Below are 19519 nucleotides of genomic sequence, written 5' to 3'. Positions count from 1 at the left end.
GATTGCTGGCTCCTCGGCATTGAGGTGATGGATTTGGCATGGAAGGAAGATGGTACCCTAACAAGGCGAATTGAGGATCCCCAAGTAGAGGATTTTTCCTATAAAAAATCATACTTTTTATAAAATTTTCTATTTTGAAAATTTTTATCTCATTTGGAGCGGTTGGAAAAGTTGTATTTTTTCTTTCCTACTTTCACTCTTTTTCACTTCCAAATATGCCCTTAGGTTGTTGCACTCCCACTTAAGGAGAGCCTCTTTCCTTTTAAAGAGCCATTTTGAAAGGAAAGTGATTCCTGGGAGAGGTATGAATCCATTTTGATGGGAAAGATGTTTTTTGCATTTATTATTTGGGCATGACGCTCATAAACATGTTTGTTTGACTCTTCGCTTAAAAGAGACCTACCTTCTATGAAAGAGAGCCCCCTGGTAGGGAAGGCCGTGAAATGAACTCCCCACTTTGTAGGGAAACATATTTTGACAGGGAAGTTTTTTTTTTTTCATTTGTTATATGGGTCATAGACATTTTTTTTTCGCTCTTTATGGAGAAAGAAGCCCCATTTCATAGGAAAGAGTCGCGAGGGAAACCGTCGAAGTTTCGAAGCGGCCTTTTACACGGGTGGCGCCCTTCATGCAAAGCTTCGTTCTGCGTTTCCGCATTGCGCGGCGCCATGGCGCCATCCATCCGATTTTGAAATTCCTTTGGCTGAACTGAAGTAGCGAACCGTCGGTTGTCTTGCTCCTTCATCTTTCTTTCATTCTTCACGAATGACAGAAGGGTGTTCTCCTTTTTGACGATATTGGTAGGATATGGAGGAGGAAGCGAGCTGCTGCCGAGCGGCCGATCGTTCGAGCAAAGTGGTGATAAGCGAGCAACAACGGGCACGAATCAGCCAGAACTTCAGGGCAGCCAAAGCCCTTCTTTCTCGCAAGAGGGGTGGCCCGCCCCCTCATCCCCCAACAAGCCCAACCATTCATCAGGTTACGCCCAAACCCAAAAGGGTCGTCTCCGATTCCGATGTTGGATTTACACGCGAACCTCCCGAATTCGAAACCAGGTGATTGCCTATTATCGACGCGATCAGTTTCTTTGTTCTGAAAAGGTGAAGGGCATGCGACGCTGTTCTTTTTCATGATCTCCTGTTTCGTTAATTGCAAAAACTTGTATGCATTATGATTGGTATACAGTAGTTATTAGTTATTCATGTTGTATTTCTTTCGAAGATTTACCATAATTTCAACCTACATATTATGGGTTGAGTTCTGTTTTTTTTGGATGATCAAGCTAGATGTTGCCTCTGATAGGACGCAGTGATAAGTTTTCTGCGCATGGAATGTAATATGCATGTCTTTGTTTTTGGAATCGCTACAAACAATGAAGACGTATTTTTTTTTTTGGGGGAAGGGAGAGGCAGTCCAGAGTTTTGCATACGGCAGCAGAAGTCTTGGGGATTGCTTTTTCGTTCAAGGTCGACGATCAGTTGTTCTATGATTTTTCTTTTGCATTCTGTTTCTACCCCCACCTAGTTTGGATCAACTAAGAAGAATAGTTTAGCGCAGGGGATGGCAGAGTGAAGATCTGTCCTGGTATTTGGTGTTGGAGACACGCACATACACGCACACGCATGAATAGCTATTAATGTAGATGGGAAGAAAAGTTACCTCAACAGAGGAGAAGATATGATTCAATTCACCTTGATCGGAATTCCAATCAAACTGCTATTCTGTTGGGTTAGGGGAAGGAGATTGATTCTTATAATTAAGGCGGGTGAAGGAGGAGAAAAGCTCCGTGCAAAGAACTAAATGGGGATACATCATATGGAATACGTTTCTGCCGTTCTCTTAACAAACCCTGAAAACAAGTTGGTAGTGCATTCACGGAAATTACTGCATGTTGAATATATTGCAAATTTGCAATACTATCGCTGTATGTTCAATATCCTTTATTAAAAAAACAGCACTATATATTCAACAAATCAGAAAAGATAAAACATCACAATGTTACCTATTTGCCTGAAAACTATATAGCAGTGCGCTCATATATTTTTACTGCACTCTCTCCCTCTCATTGATTTTCCTTTTTATTCTCTGGAAGAGAAACTAAGTTCTGCAAGAGCCTTGGGCGCAAGAGTAAAGGAAGCTTCTTTTGTGTTGGTTGTGTGAGAAGAATGATGTTTTAGTTGTGATCAGGTGTAATAACTGCAATATCACATCAGAAGATTCAAACTATGATGTTGCATTTCTTACTGAGACTTTGAAAGAATTGTATAGGTTTTTCTGCCATTCGCTGTCTCAAGCAGTTTCTATTTGTTTCTGTGTTTCCGTACTGGTTGCTTTAATTCCTGTACCTTTCTCCTCATGTATAAATGAAACAACAATGTACTTGAGTTTAACCGTCTTTAATGAAATACAGTGCCATGTAACATGATGGTTTTCTTATGTCGGAATTATTTATTTTAAAAATTATATGTTCCCCCGGTGGTTGCTCCTGTAATGGAATGTAAACAATACAAACATGTGTCTCTTATGGGCAAGGACAACATACACAAATGGAGACCACTTATGGGTCAAGTTACAATCATGAACACAGTGCCACTTATGGGCAAGAGAAACAACATAAAAAATATAAGGATCTTAGTGAGAGAATACTTGAAAACAAGCTTAAAATACAAGAGGGGGTTCACCTCTATTTATATACAAAAGAAGGCTATCTAGAGCCATTGGGAGTGCTCCCCAACAGCTCTATTTTCAGAGCATTATAAGGTCTATAATGCCCTTAATAAAATGGGTAAAATACAAAATGAATAAAAACCTAAAGTGCCCCTAATGAACACAACTAATTACATGTGGTGAAATGATGAAAATACCCTTAATGGGTATTGCTTATTGCATAAAAAAGATATATATATATACTTTTAACATCTCCATGTGTCAGATTACTTCTGAATGTGCATGGATATGTTCCTGTTATCCTTCTCAGTTAAATTATTATAAACACAAAAGTTGGTGCTGTTTGTATATTATTGTTTGTTTGATCTGAATGTTATGCGTTGTGATTTCATATCTAAATTCAGTGATTTTGCTCAGTAGCAGATGCAGGAACGGCATGATTAAAAAGCTCCATGAAATCGCCAGAGTTCCTTTTCGAGAGATAAATTCAAACGCATGTGAGCCAACATTGTCAAGTCCAGGATTGTCATTGGTTTCTGACCGTGAAACATCCCAACTAAGAACATGGTTCATTCCCTGCAACAAGTCCTCAATGAAGGTTGGGATTGAGAAGATAAAGGATTTCGATGAAGTTCCAGGGCCAGTCCAAACTGATGATTCTCCATCATTTTGTTTTCATTCAAAACACACTTCAGATGATCACGATAATGACAAGTCTCCTCTGAATTCACTAGTTGAAGAATTTGATGACTCATTTTTGCAAGAAATTGATACAATTCTTGAACTGAAACATTTTGAAGGAACTGGAAAAAACACGGGTATACCAGATGGTTGCTTTGGGCAGTCCAAGTATCCTTATCCTACCACCTTTGAGCCACATAATTTGAACGATTATGGTGGCGAAGATACGAGTGACATCAGTACCGAGACACATTTGCTCCTACAAGACACAAATCCAATTGTGTCTCTTAAGGTTTTAGCAGAAAAAAAACCCAAACCTGTAGCATGTGATTTTAATTCTGAGTGTCTTAAGGAGCATGTCCCTGTCTTGACACAAGAAGAGCCTTACATTATAGTATGTGAGCTTGGTGAAAATGGTACTGGACAAGCTGCTGGCAACATTGGTATTGTGGATTCAGTAGCCAACTCTGTTTGTGATCATATTCTGGCCTCAGATGTTCCTTCTGATAGATGTGTAGAAGAGCCAAGCTTCATGGTTAATCACAATTATCTGAAAGATGATTCATTTTCTAAATATTTGAAATCACTAAATGACCTGCAAAGGGAGGCTGTTACTAGTGACATTACAGTCCCTTTACTGATTGTTGCAGGTCCAGGGAGTGGAAAGGTTTGAGTTTTTTCCTCTGATGGAACTTGCATGGGTACTTATGTAAATGAGTTTTAACCAGTTTGATTGTCGTTTAGAGCCTTACTTGACTCCTCTGGTTATCTATTATCTTATGCTATACCACAATTCTTATGGTTTTTTTGCTTTGGCATTGTAGACCTCAACAATAGTTGGTCGTGTATTGATGCTTTTAAGGGAGGTAAGCAGCACATTGTCCTCATGTCTGAAACCTTGTAGTTTTGAGATGCTGATCTATATACTTCTTTTGTTATATTCATCTACAGGGAATTGCTCCATCCCAAATCCTGGCAATGACTTTTACAACAACAGCTGCTTCTGAAATGAGGGATAGAATAGGAACATTAGTAGGAAAAGCTATTGCTAAAGAACTCATGATCTGCACTTTCCACTCATTTTGCTTGCAGCTTTGCCGTTCACATCCTGAGAAGTAAGTTCATTCTGCTTTTATTTTTCGAACTGTAAATGCTCTTTTTATGACAGACTTACACGTGCCTTGCATGTGCCAAGGCAATGCTGTTTTTGCTTTGTGATTTTCAGAAGGTTCTACTTGACACATTCCCCAATGTTGAAAGCATGTTGGTTGATGATATGATATAATGATAATACCCTGAATTTGAGAATGATGATCTTAGTTGTCAAAAGTTGCACCTAGGCTTTGCCTAGGCGAGCTAGGCACAGGGCCACTGCCTAAAGTTTATGAGTCTAGGCGGTAGGGCCCTGATTTTGGATCTAGGTTGCCTAGGCTATCCCCGCCTATGCCCCAAGGATATGGTTGTCATTTTTATTTTTATTTTTTTGTCTCCATTTTTTTCTTTTTCTTCTTCCTCCTGCCCCAAAGGCTTTCTTTTTTCGTTCTCTTATTTTCTTCTTCTTCTTTTGCTTTCTTTTTTACGTTCTCATTTTTTCCTTCAATTTTCACCACTCCGGCTACTCTTTTTCTTTGTCTTCCTCTTCTTCCTTTTTCCCCTTTTCTTTTTTTCTGCTTCATCTCGCCCCTACACTTTCTTCTTGTTTTTTCCTTTTTTTTTTCTCCCTTTTTATCTTTTTTATTTTTGTTGTTTATATCTATGCATATGTTTTTGACACACACACACACACATATATATATATATATAAAATCTGTTTTTTCAGTTATCTATGTATCTATATATAGGGTTAGTCTAACGTTAAACTACTTGTGTTTAACATTAGATGGATTCAACCTTATTAAAATGACTAAAATACCCTTAAAAAGAAGGCATTTAAAAAAATACATTATTACTTTATGAGGTAAAAAATGTAACTTTGACATATTTATAATTTTTTTTTTGGAAAAGGTGTCTGACTTTTAAATTCTCTCCAAGTTCAAAAGACCTATAATGCCCATAAATGCAAGCATGCATTTTAAAAAATGCCATTCTTTTAAGTTTAACATTAGATGGATTAAAGCTTATTAAAATAACTAAAATACCCCTTAAAAGATGGCATTTAAAAAAATACATTATTACTTTTTGAGATAAAAAATGTAACTTTGATATATTCCAGTGTTGTGAAAAGCATTGAGGCATAGCGAGACGCTCCACCAAAAACTGAGGCGAGGTGTAAGCCTCAAGGCGTAAAGCGTAAAGCGTAAAGCGTAAGCCTAATTCTTTTTTTTGAAAACTTAAAAAAATATCTAAAAATACAAATAAATAAAAAAATACTTTATTGATGAAGTAACAACTAATAAGAAATAGAAAATCTCAAATAAATACTAAAAAATATGAGATTAACATATAAAAGTAACTAAGAAACGGATTATATAATGAAAAATATCTGAAAACCAATTATATAAACTAATTATATAACTAAAAAATATCTGAAAACTAATTGTATAAGTGAAAAATATCAAAAAACTAATTATATAACTTCTTCCAAAATCTCAAATAAATACTAAAAAATATGATATTAACATATAAAAGTAACTAAGAAACTGATTATATAAAAAAAATATCTGAAAACTAATTATATAATTGAAAAACTTCTTCTTTTGAAAAATATAATATAACTTCTTCTTAAACTAATTCTATAACTGAAAAATATCTGAAAACTAATTATATAACTGAAAAGCTCTTCTTCTGAAAAATATAATACTTTGTTCACGCCTCAGGCTGGCGCCTTGAGGCGCAGAAGGCCTCGCCTCAAGGCGTCTTTTAACAACACTGATATATTCATAAAGTTATTTTTTTTGGAAAAGGTGTTTGACTTTTCAATTCTCTCCAAGTTCAAAAGACCTATAATGACCATAAAAGTAGGCATGCATTTTCAAAAGTACCATTCTTTTAATGTTTTTAGTCATTTTAGTAAGGTTGAATCTATCTAATGTTAAACACAACTAGTTTAATGTTAGATTAACCCATATATATATATATATATATAACGGGTTGATCCTATCCCCTTTTTCTTTAAATCACCATTAAGACCATCAAAATATCAAAGTTTTAGGTGTTTTATACTCAATTTGAACCATTAGATGTGTTTATGAATACTTATTTATTGAGAAACAAACTTTGTTTCAAATTGATTTGATGTAAAAAGTGTGTAAAGCTTATCATGAAATTTTAGTACTTAATCAACCGATGATTTTTTTACCTCTTTAAAATACACATGAGCATAAAGTTGCTTAATCAATTACATGTTCTCCCTTCAACAACAATCATAAACACATCTAACGGTTGAGATCTTGTATAAAACATCTAAAAAGTAAAAACTATGAATTTTTGGAGGGTCCTAACTCCTAACAGTGGCCTAACGAAACAGGGGCAGGTGTGTATGTATATAGAGTAATCCGATGGTGTGCCCCAAGTTTTGGTGTATGTTCAATATTGTGCAATTTAATAATTTTGCAACATGTTACATTGAATTACACACCTCATCCATAATTACAATAATATGTTTGTTACTGAATTTAACTATTTGTTGTAAAATTTTTATAGGAAAATTGGTTGTCACCCCTCCACAAGTACGGACATTGGTTACTACTCCTTCATACATATCCTTAATTATACTAATGTACTTGAGAGAAACACCTTTCTTCATCATTGTCCACCAGAGAACGTCCCTAGGTACTCTATCGTATGCCTTCTCTAAATCAATAAAAACCATATGCAAATCTTTGTTTCTCTCTATTTCTCTCAATAAGTTGTTTAAGAAGATGTATAGCTTCCATAGTTGATCTTCCAGGCATAAAACCAAATTGATGCTCCGATATCATGACAACCTTCCTCAACCTAGACTCAATCACCCTCTCTCAAAGATACGCATCGTAAAAAAAACATAATTTTTGACTTTTTTAAAATTCTAAAAAAATCAGAAAAATTTCTAAAAAACCATAACACGCGAAACAATGATGAAATGCATAAAATGCAACCATAAAATCATATATAAAGTATTTATGTCTCTATGAGTTGCATAAGACATCATCAAACATCAACTATCTCACAAGAAAAATGCAAAATATTAAATATCTTGTAATTACAAACATGTCACAAGATTCATACTTTCATATTACATATACAAAAATATTATGGCAATAATTGCACTTGATTTTCAATCGGTTTTCACTGATTACTTGAGTGCCTCTTTGCCATGCCAGATCATCTGATGACATCTTTGTTAGAGGAGTATGAAGCCTAATTTTTAGATTGACATAAATCTTTAATGTTCACGGATCCAACTTCATAGTAAATTGGCGGGTTGTAGGGTGTACGGCCCCCGAGGTAGAAATTTTTGGACAGTAGATTTGTAATTTTACTTTTAATATTTTTTTTACCTTAACCCATTTTCTTGAGTGAAAAATGGTGGAGTTGCACTTTTTTACTTCAACCCACTTCTTTAAGTGAAAAAATAGTCAAAATGCTATCTTGACGAAATTACAAAAAACCTCTCTCTGGCGCAAAGATCGACCCCCAAAATGGTCTCCCGACTCCTAGAGTGCATGGGAAGGTCTCCAATATGTTTTATACTAATGAGGGGTTCAGACCTCAAAACCTCTTTAAAACCCAAAAACATAAAAATATGATTTTGCCCATTTTTAAGTTCGTAGGCACCGTATCGTACGATACATGTGATACACATCCGTACCGAGATACAAGTATGTATTGTATCAATCTTTGGCATTGATACGATACATATCGTACCGACACTTTCCTTATGCAAAAGTATTTAAGTAATGTTGTTGCAAAATGTGCTTTTTTGATATTACCATAGAAGGGAGCTCAAGCATTGGCTATTCAAGCTCAACTTGTTCAGCCGGAACCTCAGATAGGTATTTTTGTTTGGGATGTATGTTTTGTTATAACTTGAGTTTGCACCAAACCTAATCTGCAACAGAAGAAAAAGAGAAGAAAAAGGTAGAAGAAGAAGAATACACAAAGTTGTTTGGGGCTGCATAGGTTCACAAATTTTCTTAATGCATACGTGACCTGATTCATGATATTTATGTATTAGGTTGCAAGGTAATTCGGTTATGGACATAATTGTCCTACAACAAAGCACAATATTACAGCCGTGCCCCAGTAAGCACGTCAATCGCGCAATCCCAGTTTGGATTTGGATCAGACCCAAACTGGTCCAGCATTACGCGACACTTAATACCCTCCCTCAAGTTGTGCATGGTCTTGAACCATGGACAACTTGTTCTTCAAGAACCAAAATCTGTTTTTCGTCAAACCCTTTGTAAATAAAGCTGCCACCTGGTCTTCCGTAGGGATGAAATGAGGCTCAATCTCTTTGTCTTCAACCTTCTGTCGAATGAAGTGCTGATCTATCTCAATATGTTTTGTCTTATTGTGAAAAATATGATTAAAAGATATTTCAATGGCACTTTGATTATCACATAATAAGATAGATTTCGAAATCCGTCCCTCCAATTCATTCAACAAATGTCTTGTCCAAGTAGCTTCAGCAGTTGCAGCAACCATTGATCGGTATTAAGCCTCAGTACTTGATCTAGCTACTGCCTTTTGTTTTCTACTGCTCCAGGATACTAGGTTTTCCCCAAGAAAGATGCAATATTTGGAAACCGACCTCCTTTCATCAGGATTTTCTGCCTAGTCTGCATCACTGTAGACCGTGACATCATGCATGCCTCATCTTTTCCAACTTTTCTTATATACCAACCCATCTCCAATGGTACCTTTTAAATACTTCAACACTCTCTTGACTGCATCCATGTGCCCTGTTCGCGGCTCATGCATCAACTGCTACACTTGATTGACAAAATAAACAATGTCAGGGCGGGTAAAGGTAGATATTGAAGCATACCGACTACACTTCGATGTCTTGTAGGATCTGGGTACAAATCTCCATCCTGTGAACTGAGCTTTTGATGTAAGACACTCGGTGTAGACAAAGGCTTGCAATCTTGCATACCAAATTTCTTCAAGAAATCTAGTGTGTATTTATGTTGTGTCAATGTCAGGTTACCATCCTTCCTGTCTACCTCGACTTCAAGGAAATAACGCAAATCTCTAAGTCTTTCATCTTAAACCTTTGACTTAATAGTCTCTTTGTTTCTTCAATATGGTTCATTGAGTTCCCTGTAACAATAATATCATGGCCCTCAACTGCAGCTCCTTCTCTCTCTCTAAATATTTCGTAACACCTGGCCTTTCAAAGGCCAGGTGTCAACGATGAACCATGTCTGAATCACCTGGATTTTCGTACTAAGGCCATGTCTTACGACAACTCAGGTCTGACTCAGACCTAGGGTGAAATTGGCCCAGGTCTGAATCGTACCTGTTCCCAAGAACGAAAACCGCGGTCTGATTCAAACCTGGGTCAAAGCAGCCTGGGTCTTATTTTCACTCAGACCTGGGTCTGGTTTGACCCAACTGATTTAGACTTTGGTCAAAGCAGCCCAGGTCTGATTCACCTGGGTCAAAATAGGTCCAGGTTATATATACGAGTAATGGTACGGTGCTCTGGGAGCACCTACTCCCACCTACTAGAAACCATAGTTGCATCTTCTCAATCAGACCTAGATGTACTTAACACAGTTTATTTTTATATGAATCATGTTTTGGATCATGTTTTTTGACATCAAAATAAGCTTTTTAAAGTCATGAAATTTTGGTACATTGTGAGCCATTGGTTTTTGAAGATCTTAAAAAACCTACATGTATGCCATAATCACATGATCCAAAATTTGTTTTCCACTAAATAATGATTGTAAATAATATCTATAGGGTCTGATCAACGGAAAAACACTCAAATTTTGAAAATTTGAAGCTTCTATTAGGTCGGAGTAGGTGGTCCGGGAGTGCCTTATCATTACTATATATATATATATATATATATAGAGAGAGAGAGAGAGAGAGAGAGAGAGAGAGAGAGAGAGAGAGAGAGAGAGAGACTGGGTTTTCCAGCTTCTGTTCTTTTTTCGCGAGTCCGACCCCATACTGTGTTTGACATGATCGATTTACTAGGAATCGAACCTTGGATCTTGTGTTTTCGATGAATAAAATGATAATTTGATCCTAACATATTTACAAAGATTTTGGACCATTGATTTATCGAACCTTATAAAAACCCACCCATGTTCAGATTCAAACGCCCCAAGAATGAAGTATATAGATCACACCTATGCTGTCAGAATTTAAAAATAAAATGAAAGAGGCCCGAACAACCCATTTAGCATGTTTGCGTCACTCTATATACACACATGCATACATACATACGTACGTACATACATACACCAGACCCTGGTTTTTTGAAAGTGCTGTGTCACTGCATCTGCACTGGCACTTGCATTTATGTGACATCCATCCTCTTTCTCCGGTTCTTTTTTTGTGATTCTGACCCCATAAATGTGTTTGACATGGTCGATTTACTAGGAATCGACACCTAGATCATGTGTTTTTGATGAAAAAAAATGATATTTTGAGCCTAAAATATTTACAAAGATTTTGGGCCGTTGATTTTTTTGAACCTTATAAAAGCCCACCCATATGTAAGAATCAAACACTCCAAGAGCTGATCACTATAAAATCAATTTCATAGATTACATCTGTACTGTAGGAATTTAAAAATAAAATGAAAAAGGCCTGGACAATCCGTTTAGCATGTTTGCATCACTTTCTCTCTCTCTCTCTCTATATATATATATATACACACACATGCATACATACACATCTATGTGACACAGTCCATTGTCTTTCAAAAAGGTTTCCAGAACCAGCCATTGCTAAGTATATTAATGTATGGGCAGGTGACCTCTAGGAAGAGCAATTTTTGGTGAGAGCTAGCTGATATCAGGGGTAGGTGCTCCCTTCATTAGCAGTACATGTGAGGGGACTTCAATTCTGTAGCAGGCCGGTTTAGGCTCATGGGCCTAATGGGCGGGGCATGGTCTAGCCTGGATTGGGCTTGCACCCCCTTGTCCAGTTGATGGGATGGTCGACCCATTTCCCAATACTATTTACCCTGGTTGTGTTATTCATCATATGTCCATTGTGGATTTTCTAGAATTCGAATTGTTACTTCTGCACTTAATGTTAGTGTGCCATCAACATTTTGATTGATCCTCCTTTTTTCTGTTTTCCTTTGATGTGTTATCATCTTTTTTTTTTCACAGTTGCCTGTTAACTTGCTATTTTTTATATTGATTATGTACTTTGTGTGATATTCTTGACATGTTTAAGGTTGGAACGCACACCTGATTTCCTAATCTATGGAACGGGGCAGCAAAGGCGAGCTGTAATTGAGGCTGTGCGGCTAACAGAGATGAGTAGGAGGACTGAAGAAAATTGTAAGGATCAAAATCTTGGGGGAGATTCTACTGGTAAAAACTTTTCTGCAATATCCTTTAAAGACAACTCAAAGAAGTGGCAGAAGTTTGTAGTGATGGTGAGTTCATGTGACGTTGTCCTGTCAACACATACGATGACTGTGTGTCGTATGTGTAACATGTAGAGTATATTAGTTTTCTACTTATGAATGTTGCGAAAGAAGACATGACATTGTTCATGTCTTATTGGCAAAAACTCGTGTGATAATTGTTTGTGTTCATAAGCAACCTACTTCTTTGGTTATAGATTTTACATTGCTTTTACTGTTCCTTAATAAAAAACAGTTTAAACTCTATCAATCTATTGAAAAATGTAAAGAAGATGCAAACATTGTACCATGTGAAGCGACATGCTCTTACTCTTAGAATTGCTCTTAGAATCTTGATCTGGTTGTGTTGTACTTAAATGCTGTGGGCAAAATAACTGATCAGAGCTTTCTGCTAATGCAAAAGCCAATTTATAGTGCTCTTAAGGTATTTTTCTCCAGCAAGGAGTATGAATGCAATCTGGTGTTTGAAAATGTATTTATATAGATTACCTGATTGGTCTGAAATCATGAACACAAGATAATTTCCATATGCACCATTTTTTGGTGTATACATGTTATATATGATACATAAGGTCTACAAAATAATGTAATTTATTTGGCAATCTAGTATGTAAAACGTTGTTAATCCACATGATATACCATTTTGAGTTTATTGTGGACCACCTTGATATACTTGAGTCTTACATTTTTTGTATCAACAGTGGAAATAAGTGCTGCACTGCTAACAGTAAAAGCAATTGGGATCCTCAAAGTCAGGCTTTAAAAGAGGTCACATGACATGCAACCTACCTTCATGTGTATTAACATAACCAAAACAGAAATTTTAAAGGAAACCCCACACATATACTTTTTTGCCATACTATGGCGCACTATTCTTTATTTATTTAATTGGTGCAAAAAATATTAAACTTTGATGATGTAATGCTATGATTTATGTTAGCAATTTGCTATTTTTGCTTGAGTATTGATTCTTTGTTTCTCTCAAACTAACAATTGTTTAGGCTAAAGCTTCTGGGAGGACTGTTGAAGATTACCAGAAGATGGGTTTTGAGATAGGGGTGAGTTGGTATTTTCTGTTATATTAAAGATGTCCCCTTTTATTTCTCAATTATGACATAGAAGTTAGAATATTCTTGTAGGCCTGACTTAAGTTCCAAACCAGGCCAAAATTCTTGAGCATTACAATGGCATTTTAAAATCATGCAATGCTCTGGATTACTATGACTTCATCAGCTCATCTTTAAAGTTACTGACTGACTTTCCTGAAGGTACTCATTTATAATAATCTATTTAATATGCAAACCGTGGAGTCAAACTTGACTTTATGCTGAACATTCTTATGTGCAGTTCATAAGCAATGCCAAGATTCATGGAAGGCTATAGTGGTTGATGAGTTTCAGGACACAAGTGCTTTGCAATACCGCCTTCTGCGAGTTCTTGCTTCTCATAACCTTGTCACTGTGGTTGGTGATGAAGATCAGGTCTATGATCTTTCTTGGTTGTTTCATCTGATGCAACATTTAAAGGATTGAATTGACGTAGCTTCAAAGATGATTTAAGCATGACTTATTTTGGTTTCCTTTTCCAGAACCTTGAAACTGGTGTATGTTGCCTTTGCAGTCTATTTTCAGCTTTAATGGAGCAGATGTTTCTGGATTTGATTCGTTCCGCAAGGACTTCCCTATTTACAAAGAGGTAAGAAGCCATTCCCCTTTAAGGTTTGCCTTGACTTGTGTGCTTATCGAGAAAGCAGTTTTTTGCTATGCGCTTCTATTTGATATTTAAAGATTTTGCAAGTCTCTGGCTGAATATATATATATATATATGTATGTATGTATGTATATTTGAAGTTCTGCTTTACAATTATGCCTTGATGCTTTCAGGTTAGGTTACAGAAGAACTACCGCTCAACACGATCTATTGTTGAGGCATCTTTGGCTCTCATTCAGAATAACAGAGGACGGTGCCAACTGAAGCAAGTGCTGACTGATAATGATCCTGGATCTAAAATATCCTGAATGGTGCTCTTTGGGAGAGAGAGGGGGGGGGGGGGGGTTGCACGCGTGCAGGTGTGTTGTGTGTATGTGAGTGCATGCACGTATGCATATTTGCATGGCATGCATGTGGGTGTGTGGGCTTGTGCGTGTGTGCGCATGGGTGGCTAGGCATGGGCATGTGGGTGCATGCATGCATGCATGCCTTTCTCCCTGTCTCTGTGTGTACTGTACTCTAAACACATTTCTCACAATTTAAAACAATAATGTTTGTGTGCATGATTTAGATGAGAGTTCTTTATGGACCTTTAGACTTTGTATTGAGACTGGATGATCGGATATCCACTAACTGGAAGTGGCTCTCTGATGAATGATGAAGTTGGAAATGCTCAAACAATAGATAGATCATATAACCATAAATACTGAGTGGGAGGAATAAGTGGAGAATGCTCTACATATTTGGTCACCATGCCTAAAAGCATGTCTAGTACATAAAGCTGAAAACAGATCTATTTTAAAGGCTAGGTATCTGGTATCCGATGTTCATGTTTTCTGAAAATGAAATAGTTGATGAAACAATAATAAGTAAAGCTACTAGTTTTCTCCTAGTTGGACATATCATGTATACAAGGAATAGAACATTAGATACTTGGTATACACCAAGGTTGTAAAAAATGTATCATACTCCCATATTGGCGGGGCCCAATATAAGATATGGATCATATCGTATCGAAAAAAATTGTATGTTTTAAATAAAAATAAAAAATCGAAAAAATTCAGGAAAAATCTAAAAAATTCACAACACAAGAAACAATGATGAATTGCATAACTATAATCACATATCAAAACAATTATGTGCTATGAATGGCATGCATAAGAAGACATGAACATTCAATAATCAAGATAATATGTGATAAATGGCATGCATAACTCACAAGAAAAATGCAAACTATGAAATAATTGTAATGAAACAAGATGTGCACAAACACTATGCCCACAAAGGGCTGCAAAAGTTAACACAATAAGTCCTCTAATGATCCAATTACAATCTCATAAAAGTGATACACAAAACTAACAACTCACACGAGAACAAGAATGTAAAAAATATCAATGCATTACTTCACACAAAATGCTTAGAAAAGCATTAATGAATACAAGGGGAAAACCCCTATTTATAACCAAATAAAAGGGAGAATAGGGGCAGCCCAACTAGCTGTTGGGCTAGCCCCCAACAGTCATATTAATGACCGATTGGGAGCAGCCCAACAGCTAGTTGGGGTGTCCCAACAGCTATAAACAAAAATATAAAAACAAAAATAAAAAGAAAAGAAAAAGAAAGAAAGAAATCACATTGTGAAATTACTGAAATACCCCTAATGGGTATTTCAGTTTATATATATATATATATGTATGTATGTATATATGATCTATACAATATATTTTAACAATAATATGCCTATTAAATAACAAATCTAAGCTAATAAGTCACGAGATTCATAATAATGTATGTTTACATAAACAAAAAAACATCTTAAAGTGTTTTTCAATACTTAGAAATTTTATATAACCATTTTTTTTTTTCAAATTCAAACAAAAATAAATTAGATAACATCAATCATGAGTATCATCATCATCACCATCTTCCTTTTTATGCAAACGATCTCCCTACATCACTCTTAAGGGATGAATATGAACTAGCCCCATGGGGCCTTATATGTTTTCAAAAAAATTTGAAATGAGTGCACTTAAACTGTATTTATAGTGTATCTTAAGATATGCCCCGTACCAGAGTACATCGTAAGATATAGGGTTGTATCCTAAGATACACACCCATATCAAGATATGGGTGTGTATTGTATTAGAACACCCCATAGAAATGATACATATCGTAGCATATAGTATGATACACTACGATACTTACAACACTAGCATACACTGCTGCAAGCCAACATTATTTACACATGTTATAATTAAGCTTCTCCTTATCCAGCTTTTTAGTGCTTTTGTCTCCAATTGGAGTATCTAAATGATTCATCTTAGGGGAACACTGGGTCTCCTACTGTAGTTGATACTGAAGTTTCCTGCCTGTAGCCATATGCAGGACATGTGGTAAGAAGTCGATCCACTTGTTATGTTGCATGGTGTAAACTGTAAAGTGTAAAGCTTATCATCTCTTAGCCCTGCAAAATGTAAGTGGAGTGTATGTTTAGAAGGTTCTACCTTGTGGTAAGCCTCATGCATACCTTTTATTTTTTTTCCCGATTCATCCTTCTAGAGACATCTTTTTGATGGTTCAGGTTATACATAACAACCTAGCTTTGTCCATGCAGCTGCTGTCCAAGTGAACATTCCCCACATGTAATAATACAAACTTTTCTGTTTTTCGCAATGTGCAACTAACTTTCTAATGGTGAATGCCTTGTTTATCTAAATGTGTTCACATTCGTTGTATTTACATAGTAATTAGTTTTTCATTCATGTGAAACAAAATATTTTAACTAACCTTCCACAGACTGAAGTCAAGAGTATCAACATTTTTTTGGCTATCGTTTTCATTGTCCAGCTATGTCTACATGTTTGTGCCTTTGTTGTGGGTGCAATTGTTTTCTGCCATTGTGAGGGTCCTGCTCTATAATGATGCATGTCTCCATGTACATCAATTTTTGCTGTGTTACCTCACATCTTTATTTATGTCCCAGATGTTCCTCTCATGTTTTTCAGTTTCACAAGGACTTGAATGATAATGAGAGAATAATTGCTTTACTCATCCATGCGCTGCACCTTTACTACACATTCCTTGTATTTTCATGATTGTAGTATTGAAATTCCTGCAGAGCAGCACCTTGTCTCATGTGTGTGTGTGTGCAGGAACATGCATGTGCACATGTGTGCGTACCTGTGCATGTATGCGTTTCCTTTGCAGCTACAGGTTGTCTTTGACAGCCTAAGTTTTTATTATTCTTAATCCTGCGTTTCCTTGATGCTGCAATTGTCTCTGACAGCCTAAGCTTTATTGTTTCTTAATCCTTGACGATACTTAGATTAGCATTGTTGAGTGCCACAGTGAGGATGCACAATGTTCATTTGTTATCGATAAGATCATGGAACTGACATCAGATAGTTCTGCTGATAAATACGCTTTTGGAAATATTGCTGTCCTCTATCGTCGCCAGGTGTAAAATTTTCAACTTCCTCAATTTTTTTTGCTTTATGTAAACTAATTCTTATGTTTCCTTAACTGTTTGCTTGTGTGAAGGTCTCTGGAAAACTGTTTCAGACATCCTTCCGGACTAGGAAAATACCTTTCAATGTCCATGGTGTAGCCTTCTATAGAAAAAAGGTGTGCATCTTTGGGTTTACCCTGTGGCGATCTATGCCTCTTTTTTTTTCTCTCTATTTTCCATGAATAAGTAAATAGTTTTTTGATTTTTTTTTTATTTTGAAATCTTTTGGTAAAGTTTAATCTTAGTTGCGAAAAGCTGTGCCTAGGCAGGGTTACCGCCTAAGCTTATAGGTCTAGGCGGTAGGGCCCTATTTTTTTGACCTAGGTTGCCTAGGCTGTCCCCGCGTAGGCTGCAGAGACATGGTTGTCATTTTTTTAAATTTTTTTGTCTCCATTTCTTTCTTTTTTTTCTTCCTCCCGCCCCCAAAAGCTTTGTTTTTTTGTTCTCTCATTTTCTTTTTTACCATCTTAATTTTTCCTTTTTTTCTTCTCTTTTTCTAATTCCTCCTCCTTTCACCCCTCCAGCTACTCGTTTTCTTCTTCCTTTCCTCCCTTTTTTTTCTTTTTTCCCTCCTTCCTCATCTCGCCCCTCCACTCTCTTCTTTTTTTTTCTTCCTTTTTCTCCCTTTCTATCTTTTTTCATTCTTTTTTATTTTTGTTATTTACATGTATGCATGTGTTTTTGACACACATACATATAAAATCTGTTTTGTAGTTATCTATCTATCTATCTATCTATCTATCTATCTATAGGGTTAATTTATCATTAAACTAATTGTGTTTAACATTAGATGGATTCAACCTTATTAAAATGACTAAAATACCCTTACAAAAAGGCATTTTTAAAAATACATGATTACTTTTTGATGTAAAAAAATGTAACTTTAATATATTCATAAAGTTATTTTTTTATAAAAGGTGTTGGACTTTTCGATTCTCTCTAAGTTCAAAAGACCTATAATGCTCATAAAAGTAAGCATTCATTTTAAAAAATACCATTCTTTTAATGGTTTTTTAGTCATTTTAAAGGTGTTGGACTTTTACTACTTTAATCTTAGATTAACCCATATATATATATATATATATATATATATATATATATATATATATATATATATATGATAACGGGGTTCATCCTACCCCTTTTTTCTTTATGTCACCATTAAGACCCTCCAAATATCAAAGTTTTTGTTTGATGCTCAATTTGAACCATTAAATGTGTTTATGAATATTTATTTATTGAGAAAAAAGCTTTCTTTCAAATTGATTTGATGTAAAAAATATGAACATCTTATCATGAAATTTTAGTACTATATTTTTCTTGATATTTTATTTTGTTGGTCCCACCTAGGCCTCGACTAGTCCTTTTAAGTGTCTTCTGCCTAGGCTCCAATTAGCGCTTTTGACCAAAGTTCCCAGAAGCTTCTTAGATAGGTGTGAAGCTCGCTTCGGAAGACCAATACTCTACGCTTTCGAAACTTGATGATAATCTCGATTCTCTCACACTTTTCCTATGCTTTCCACACGCTTCATCATTCTTCTTATATGTTCTCTCACTCTACATTTTATGTTTTTTGTGTTTTCTCTCACGCTTCTCACTCACTTCCATGTGCTTTCTCTAAATTGGCAGTCATTATTTTTAGATTTTGTTAAAAATTTAATTTTTGCACTAAAAATCATGAAATTTAAGAATAGTCACTTTATTTTAGTTTTTATTTGCGTTCCATTTTGATTCCCATTCAATTCTGATATTGTTTTTTTATTCCTCGCTCCCTGCTTCCTATACATTTTAAAATGCATCGTTTCCCGCTTTCGCTTCCTAGTCTGACAACCTTGCTTTTGACAACTAAGAGTTTAATAACTTTTGGAAGGGTAGCTACTATTTATAAAGCATGAGTGGTCACTTTTGAGTGGGTGTTGTTCATCAGAAGAATCATGTCTTTTCCAAACAATCAGGTTCCTTCAAAAAATCGTAACTATCCAGTATCCATAAAAGAACAGATCTATCAAGCATCCATTCTATTTAAGAGAAGTGAATTATCAGGTTCATGTTGAAGGGGAAAGGCCTACTTTTGGCTTGTAAATGTTTCCACTATAAGGTTTATAAATTAACTGTATTATTCATAAACCGGTGTGCAGCAGTGCTCAGAATATAACCTGAGAGAGAGAGAGAGAGAGAGAGAGAGAGAGAGGCCACAATCTGATGATTTTTAAGGTTGATATCAACCCTAGGAATTGGAACCACCTCTTTTCAATCAGCATCCCCACAAATTAACGGGATATGTCTGGAAATAAGCGAGGGGAGGTGATCCGATGGTTCTTCTACTCTTCGTCTTTGGATAATGGTGGAATGGGTCCATTGTAAAACATGGACCCGTTTGGGTCATAAGATATTTTGGACCTAAGTAT

At 35.9% G+C, this 19519-nt stretch overlaps 1 protein-coding gene across 1 annotated transcript in view; it reads left to right on the top strand.

Moving 5' to 3' along the window:
* Window positions 1-602: 602 nt before the first annotated feature.
* SRS2 (P-loop containing nucleoside triphosphate hydrolases superfamily protein) overlaps window positions 603-19519 on the top strand; it is a 148925-nt gene continuing 130008 nt past the window's right edge. Inside the window, exons 1-12 of the mRNA XM_089981464.1 lie at window positions 603-1055; window positions 3085-4015; window positions 4173-4214; window positions 4300-4463; window positions 11698-11902; window positions 12895-12951; window positions 13056-13161; window positions 13241-13374; window positions 13514-13588; window positions 13777-13904; window positions 16931-17060; window positions 17144-17227. Of these exons, the coding sequence (XP_089837590.1) occupies window positions 808-1055; window positions 3085-4015; window positions 4173-4214; window positions 4300-4463; window positions 11698-11902; window positions 12895-12951; window positions 13056-13161; window positions 13241-13374; window positions 13514-13588; window positions 13777-13904; window positions 16931-17060; window positions 17144-17227 (2304 nt within the window). The 5' untranslated portion in view covers window positions 603-807. The remainder of the gene's footprint in view (window positions 1056-3084; window positions 4016-4172; window positions 4215-4299; window positions 4464-11697; window positions 11903-12894; window positions 12952-13055; window positions 13162-13240; window positions 13375-13513; window positions 13589-13776; window positions 13905-16930; window positions 17061-17143; window positions 17228-19519) is intronic.

The sequence above is a fragment of the Nuphar pumila genome, chromosome 11, assembly GCF_984573655.1.
Source record: "Nuphar pumila chromosome 11, dmNupPumi1.hap1.1, whole genome shotgun sequence".
NCBI lineage: Eukaryota > Viridiplantae > Streptophyta > Magnoliopsida > Nymphaeales > Nymphaeaceae > Nuphar > Nuphar pumila.
Note: the sequence above shows the minus strand (reverse complement) of the source record. Positions and strands in the feature narration are given on the sequence as shown.